The sequence below is a fragment of the Vombatus ursinus genome, unplaced genomic scaffold, assembly GCF_900497805.2.
Source record: "Vombatus ursinus unplaced genomic scaffold, bare-nosed wombat genome assembly UNPS02015088.1, whole genome shotgun sequence".
In the NCBI taxonomy this organism is placed as follows: Eukaryota; Metazoa; Chordata; class Mammalia; order Diprotodontia; family Vombatidae; genus Vombatus; species Vombatus ursinus.
Genome location: NW_020954866.1, coordinates 69,796 through 78,024, shown reverse-complemented (window position 1 = coordinate 78,024; position 8,229 = coordinate 69,796). Strand labels below are relative to the sequence as shown.

At 38.6% G+C, this 8,229-nt stretch overlaps 1 protein-coding gene across 1 annotated transcript in view; it reads right to left on the bottom strand.

Annotated features, from left to right (window-relative positions):
* Positions 1-2,486: 2,486 nt before the first annotated feature.
* Positions 2,487-8,229, bottom strand: part of LOC114031143 (probable maltase-glucoamylase 2) — a 42,333-nt gene continuing 36,590 nt past the window's right edge. Inside the window, exons 17-22 of the mRNA XM_027846160.1 lie at positions 6,973-7,127; positions 6,765-6,849; positions 6,094-6,150; positions 5,355-5,479; positions 4,640-4,728; positions 2,487-2,593 (exon numbers count right to left, since the gene is read on the bottom strand). Of these exons, the coding sequence (XP_027701961.1) occupies positions 2,487-2,593; positions 4,640-4,728; positions 5,355-5,479; positions 6,094-6,150; positions 6,765-6,849; positions 6,973-7,127 (618 nt within the window). The remainder of the gene's footprint in view (positions 2,594-4,639; positions 4,729-5,354; positions 5,480-6,093; positions 6,151-6,764; positions 6,850-6,972; positions 7,128-8,229) is intronic.

Genomic DNA, 8,229 nt, shown 5'->3' with positions numbered 1-8,229 from the left:
TGATACATTAGGAAAATCATTTGGTTCTAGAGTCAGAAGACCTGGGTTCAAATTCCACCTTGGAAATTTTCTGTCTTTGTGAACCTTGCCAAGTCACTTGATTTCCTCATTCCTGTTTTTTCATCCAAAAAATGATGGGATTGACAGATTCCAAGGTTCCACCTAGCTATGAATCCGTGATTCTGCGATCTCAATAAGCCTCAAAATTGCAATGGTAAAAAATTCTTACAGGGAAATCAAGTCACAGCATTCCTATTTATGCACTATGTCATTTCTTTTTTTATCAATAAAATTTTAATTAAAAAAATCCAAAATGTGTTCCAAAGATAGAGATAAATAAGAAAGAAAAGTCCTATAACACCAACAATTTTATTGTTACTTTAGGAGAATGGAAGGGGGAGGTTTCTACAAAAACCTATTGCCATAGTATGTAGTCAGCAATCAGTTTGGGAAATGGGTGGGTGGAGAACTTGTTTCTGCCCAACAATCCCCCAGAGATCAGCAGGTGTAGCAATATGTTAATCTAGAACAAATTTGCTCTTCAACACAGCTATTATCAGACTTTTGATAAATCGTTAATCAAGTACATCATAAAAAGATAATATGTATAGAATTTGGCTGTAAATCTCCAGGCTAAAACATTAAATAAACCCTTCTTTGGGATTGTCTCAGAATAGAAAAAAGAGAAGTTTATTAGATCCAGTTCTGACAGAAACAAAAGCATTATCCCTCTCAAATAAGGAGATGTTAAAATTCACTTCCGTAGCAACCCATAAGCGTGGTTGGATTCTCCATGGTTTAGAACACACATATTTCCACCTAAATGAAAGCTGGAGGATAGTGGGAAAGTCCACTATCTTACTTCCACTAATTTTTATGTTCCTTTTTTCATTCTTCAGTCTATCTGTGCATTTTCTCTCTAAAACTAATCTGAAATTTTTCTGGAAATGGAGGCTAGGTCCAGCATGGGATTCTGTACAGAGGGTTCAAGAATAAGTAATGGAAATGAGAAAAATGGGTAGAGTCAAAGATTCTGTGAGGATTTCTCGAAGTACTTGGATTTGACTGGAATTCCAACCAATGACTCCACCGTTTTTCAGACATGGATTGAAAGCCATCCGTCCTTGAAGGCTTCTGCCATATATTGACTGTGTGACCCTGGGCAAGCAACCTCTCAGTGCTATGTCGTTGTTCAGTCATGTACAACTCTTCATGACCCCATTTGGGATTTTCTTGGCAGAGATGCTAGAGTGGTTTGCATTTCCTTCTCCAGCTCATTTTACTGATGAGGAAAGTGAGGCAAACGGGCTTAAGTGACTTGCCCAGAGTCACACAGCTAATAAGTGTCTGAGACTGGATTTGAACTCAGGTCTTCCTGACTCTAGGCTCAGTGTTCTATCCACTGTACCTCCTAGCTGCCACAGTGCTCTAGGCAACTCTAGGTCTGTAAGTTTCAGAGAAGCTGCTGACCTGAGAACAGAGTACTCAGAGTACTCAGTACTGAGAACCTAGTACAGAGAGTTTCCTCCCTCTAAGGAAATCACAAATCTAATTCCTACAACAATCCAATTACTTTTACCACTACCCCCACTCCCCTTAGGGGGCCTCAGCTTTCAGGCTTATTAAAGGATTGGCTCAGATTGTAGTAGGCACTTAATACACATTTGTTTAATGAATGAATGAACTCTGAGACTGATGCAAAAAGGAAAAGGTCTGGGCAATGAGATAAGATTCTAGGTCCAGTATGGGAAAAAAAAAAGTACCATTTTAGATCACTAAAATACTCAGTGCCTTTTATTGATGAGCTATGAAAAATGCTCTTTGGCTTTCCCTGAAAAGAAAGAGACTTATACTATTGTATTTGCATATGTAATCGTGACACTCTCCTAGTAACTTCATTCATTCAGAAATTATATCTACTGAATATCTACTACATTCAAGACACTGTGCTATGGCCTATGTCAGATACAAAGAGCCAGTACACTGGCTGGCACACACACACACAGTAGGCACTATATAAATGCTTATTCCCTTCCCTTTCCCTCCAATGTAAATTAAGTCATGAATGAAAAGCATCTGCTCACAAAAATGTTTATCATACTTGAAATAATGTTGTTGCTGTTTTCTGGCCAAGGTCGCATAGTGGAAAGAATACTAAATTAGGAGCTATAGGACCTAGATTTGAATCTTAGCTCTGCTACTCATTACCTATTAGACCTTCGGCAAGTTACTTAAGGTGTTTTGGCCTCAGTTTCCTCAATAGTCAAACTACATATTTTCTTTTTTTGTTTTAACTAGATATTTTCTAAAGTCACTCTCTAAATCTTAGGAGTCTTTGGTTCTGAGCCCAACAATTTAGTCAAGAAAGTAACAGTTGCTTACACCTAGCAGACAGAACTCTAGAGCAAGGTCAGCAATGACAGAGACAAGTAGATTGAGGCTACACCACACATACTCAGGGACTTAATCAGCCAATGAAATGCTTCTCAATCTGTAGCCAGCTGGGAAAAGAATACTTTAAAAAACTCCATAAGCTGCCTTACCCGAGTCACATTAAACTCTGCCAAAAAATAAAGTTTTTTCCCATAAGTATCTGTAATAAAGAAAAAAATAATATATATATCAGAGCAAAATTACATTTATTTATTGGGCCTGGAAAAAGGATATACTGGGTACTATTTACATATATATATATATTTATTTATTTAAATCAGAAGCTTCCAACAATTAATCTTTAGTTTACTGGTAGCCCTTAATGAAGATAGCTAATTAAAATGAATAAATATAATGAAGTATAAACCACTACTTAGTTCAGCTTCTGGGGCACTGTCTGTTTTGATGTCAAATAGATAAAATGATTAATGAGAGTTTTCACTAGTTGCTGATATATTGGAGATTCTGCTTAAGTTTTTGTAGAAAAGTTTAGGAAAATCTATCAAGCCTCAAACTTGGCCTGCCTCTCCACTCACACTAAGCCCTGTCAGAGTGAAAATACAATTAAAAACCAACCAGCGTACACACTTTCAATAGAACCAGGGATGGAAGTTACATTTCTTATTTTCATTACAATTCTTAATTTGCTAAAAGTATGACTTTTAAATTTAGATCAATTTATTCCATTCCCCAAACTCTGGGCTAACCATTTTTGTACTCTTTGTATATATTTTTGCACACTTATTTTTATGATAGCAAAGATACCCAACTGTCATGTAAGATATCATCTTATAATTCATAAAATATTTACATAAATCAATATGCACACCAGATTTATGATTTTATTAAGTCTAAGGACTGGACAAAATTTATAATTGAAGAGGCCATTTGGCTTAATTGCTTGTGTACCTATCTTATGTTTCCTACTCAAGGACATCAATATTCTCTTTTTTTTTTCCTTTTTTTTTGGTGAGGCAACTGGGGTCAAGTGACTTGCCCAGAGTCACACAGCTAGCGACTGTTACGTGTCTCAGGTTGGATTTGAACTCAGGTCCTCCTGACTCCAAGGCCAGTGCTCTATCCACTGTGCCCCCTAGCTGCCTCAAGGATACTCTCTTAAAACCTCTTTGTATCTGACATAGGCCATAGCACAGTGTCTTGAATGTAGTAGATATTCAGTAGATATAATTTCTGAATGAATGAAGTTACTAGGAGCGTGCCACGAGTACATATGCAAATATAATAGTATAAGTCTCTTTCTTTTCAGGGAAAGCCAAAGAGCATTTTTCATAGCTCATCAATAAAAGGCACTGAGTATCACTAAAATGGTACTTTTTTTTTTCCCATACTGGACCTAGAATTTCATTGGAATATGCTAGGGAACACCTGATGAGTATGATCTCTCTAATAACATAGGTCACCACCTGCTATTCAGGGCAGCTAGGTGGCGCAGTGGATAGAGTGCCAGGCCTGCAGTCAGAAAGACCTCATGAGTTCAAATCTGGCCTCAGACATTTACTAGCTATGTGACCTTGAGAAAGTCACTTAACCCTGTTTGTCTCAGTTTCCTCATCTATAAAATGAGCTGGAGTATCTTTGCCACAAAAAACCCCAAAGGGGGTCACAAAGAATCAGACACAACTGAAATGACTGAACAACAACAGCTCTTCAACTTATGGTCCCAGAAAGTTGCCTGGGTCACTGAAAGCTTAGGTGACTTGCCATGGGCCATATAACCAGTAGGTGTCAGAGACAGAATTTAAACCCAGGTTCTTCTCACTCCAAGGCCAGCTATCTAGACACTGAGCCATACTGCCTCTAAATGACAATCATTACCAATAATAAATCAGAATAAAGCTTGTTCTCTTGGCAACAGGCTTGGCATTACATTTACTACTTGGATAAAAATCTTTTGTAACCAGGAATGTAATCTAGTTTTGGCAACAATTTAGAGAGCTTCTGGTCTCCATCCCCATAATAAATTACGCCCAGTGCATTTTGTTAATGTGGTACCATATCATGAAAGCAATTTAGCAAAAGAGTCATTGGAGCTATTAAAATACAGCATTAATGAGGGTGGTGGAAACTTGACAATGAATTGTCCCATGGGAGTTTTCTGTGTACTGCAGCACTCACTCCTAACCAAATAATGATGAAAAAAGAGTGTAGGGGGTGACATCTAAGAAGTTATCAGATATCAATTTACCTCTTGTTTCACCATCATCCCAAAACAGCTCTCCCTTTGCTTCTTTTTTGTCATCCAGGGCAATAATGAATCCCAGGGGATTTTTACGGCTATGGGAATAGATATAATAAGGTTTAGACAGAGAAAGACAGGTCAGATTGCCAGAATAAGGATTCTAAGGGCAGATGCTCCTGAGAATCCCTCTAGGAACACATTTTAGATGAAAACCATTTCATAGACTAGGAAACTGAAGCTGATGGCTAGAACCTGGAAGAACTCCCAGGGTCACATAGCACTAGATCTCAAAGGTGGGCAAGACATGGGTATTAAGTGCCCAGGTCTTTTGACTCCTAGTTTAACACAAATTCCACTATATATCATGCTAATGATTAGCATGGCAAAGTTCTATGTGTATGTTAAATTCTGAATGTGAATTAATGAGAGAATATAGATAGTCTAAGATGGGGAGAAGATTTGCGCCAACCCCCCCCCCCCAAATGAGGAAGAGGATGCCGCATGCAAACTGACTTTCCTTGGAAGAGGATTGTGGTGAGTTTTATAGATGCACATTTTGGACGAAAAATTTAAATAACAAGGATACTAATCTGGGCCTTCCTGTTTCTGTCTTCCCATATCCCAAACCACAACACACCCTCCTCCATGATACCTTACCTGACCCATTGCTCCCTGAAAACAAAGCAAATAACAAGATTGGGCTCTCAGGCTCACAGCATACCTGGCCTCTGTAGTCTCAGCTGGCTCCTGTGTGGGAAAGATGGAGCCCCCTCGAAGGTGAAGTCCTATCTTGTCCCTAGGAAGTACCATCTCCATCCATTCCTTTCTCTGTGAAATCGCTACATTCTAGGTGAAAAGAAGAAAATAGTTGGGCTTAAATTCAATCAAGTCATCCCAACAGTAGTTAGTTAGTTGGTTAGTTAATAGTAGTTAGTTAGTAGTAGTTAGTGGTTAGCAGTAAACAGTTCTTCAGAATCACAGACTCTTAGCATTGGAAATCATTTCAGATATTGTCCAGTTTGATTGTAGCTCTCTTGATTTAAGGAACAGATCATATAAACATAAACTTACGGAATATTAGATCTGAAATGGACTTTAGAAGTCATGTGCTTCTCTGTCCTACTCCCTAGCTGTGTATTCTAGCTAAATTGTCTGGAAAGAATATTTATATGAAAATGATTCTACTTTCCAAATGATTTTCAAAATAAAGTAGAAATACATTTCTCATAAAAAGAATTAACTATTCAGCAAAAGAATAGTAATAATGATCAATGTGATTAAATATGTTTTTTCTTTTTCTTTTTCCGAAAAAAAATACTAACTCACACTATCCCAACCCCCTCAGATCCCAGAATGCAAATGCAGCGTAAAGCATTGGGATGCCCCCAGTTCCTCCCTCCCTAGACATGGCCCATACAGCACAGCTGTATACTTGGCAGTCAGAGGCTGTCCTTACTTACTGTCTCATATCCATACCAGACGGCATCAGGGATGTACGCCATCACTCGGTCCACACCCTAGGACAACAAGAGAAAAGTAACATCTAACATCCACACTGATAGACATCAGACATAGGGGTAGGCGAGCATCCTCAGGCAAAGATGTCAGCTGACTGATATCTCAGTGTGACTGAAACAGTGTCATGAAGTGATATATGATATTATTATTATTTGGGCTATCTCATGCATTCCAAATATGCGTGTGGATCATTGCAGAAAAATTTTCACCCTAGGTAGATTTCTGTATCTGCCTTTACCATTCCTGGTCCCACTCCCTCCCCATTAAGCCTGGGCATCACACTCCTGCCTCTTCTCCTGCAAACAATTAAGACTCAGTCTCTCTCTCTGTTCACTATGCCCTACCAACTCTCAACACTCTCTACTACCACTCTTTACCATAGTCATGCATCCTAGAATGATAGACTTATTAGATATTAGAGCTGGAAGAGAGCAATGCCCCATGGCCACAGGGGTATCCATTATTGTCAGCACATAAAGACATTCAAAGCCTCTACTAATATCATATGCTTGGTAATCTACTGAAGTTTACCATGAAGGGCTAGATGGGCTGAGGGACAGTGGGGTACCCTGTCTGTACCCCTTAGTGTCACATACCATGCAAAGAAACTTACTGAATACAGAACTGGTGTGATGAGCAGGCCAGGCCCCCAGAGGAATTGCTGATGTATTTTCCATGTCTGTGAATCTTGGTAGAACCTGGGGATAGGGAAATAAACATGACTTGTCCTCCAATCAGAATTAACCCCAGATCATATGTTCATAAGATCATAAGCTAAAGTTGTGATTTGGAAGGCAGTAGTCAGAGATGAGGGAGCTTACTCATGGACAAGAGGCCGGGCCACTGTATCCCCCCGAGTGTGAGCTCTAAAGAAGAGAGTATAGAGGTAAGGCAGAAGATTATAGCGGATATTCAGGTAGTATCTGGCAGAATTCAAAAGAACAGAGTTTACTCCAAATGCAGCAGGATCTTGATCCTGGTGGAAAGAGAGAAAAAAACACAAAATAACTACTTAACCAATTACATTACAGCTTAAGGCCAAATCTAGTCCAAGGACTCTTCCTAGATTAACAAATTATCCTTCTTTTCTTACAGTAAAATACTTCATTCATCTACTTCTCTCTCAAATATTTTTTACAAATTTGCAGTCTCCATTTCTCTTGACTTTTTACTGATCTCATCTTTCTTTTCAGATTGCAAGCTTTTCCAAGGGCAACAATTACTTCTGTTCTTTTATGTCTTCTGTCTCTCAAGTACATAAAACACAGAGCATGCACACCTCACTGAGATAGGCAGTGGAGATTTATTTATTTATTATTTGTATAAGAATAATAGTATCTCCCTATAGAGAGAGATACTGACGCCCCCATTGTCCCGGTCCCAGAACCTTAGTAATTCCTTGGTCAAGGCCAAACAGCAATTTCCTCTCTTGTGGGAGCTACCACTCACTTTTCCCAAAGACTTGCACCTTCACTTTGGATTGAGTTAGAGACTAGGACCTGCTCTCTCTTCTTTATTCTCAGACTTCTCTCCTTTTTGTCAACCTTGACTGCAAGAGGGCTAATGTTTATATAACAAAAAGAGAACCCATCCACTGAACATCATCTTTCCCTCTTCAAGTATTCCTTGAGTCTCTTGTCTGGATCTCTCCTTTTCTCCTCTTCTTTGTATCACAGTTATTTGTTTATAGATAATATCTTTCCCATCACCACTCTTTCCCTTTAGTTAAATCATAAACTCCGTGGGGGCAGAACGTGTATCATTGTCCATTTTTGCATTCGCTAGAGTTTAATGAATGAAATATTTATTAAGCACTTACTATGTGCCAAGCACTATTCTAGGCACTGTAGATTTAAAAACAAATGTAAAAAGGTGTCTTTCCTCAAGGGACTTACATTCTAATGGAGGAAACAACATGTAGATCTGTAAGTGTCTCTTCAAAATGAATAGAAGCGAGGGAGGGAAGAAAGAAAGAAAGCAAGAAAGCAAGAAAGCAAGCAAGAAAGAAAGAAAGAAAGAAAGAAAAAGAAAAAAGAAAGAAAGAAAGAAAGAAAGAAAGAAAGAAAGAAAGAAAGAAA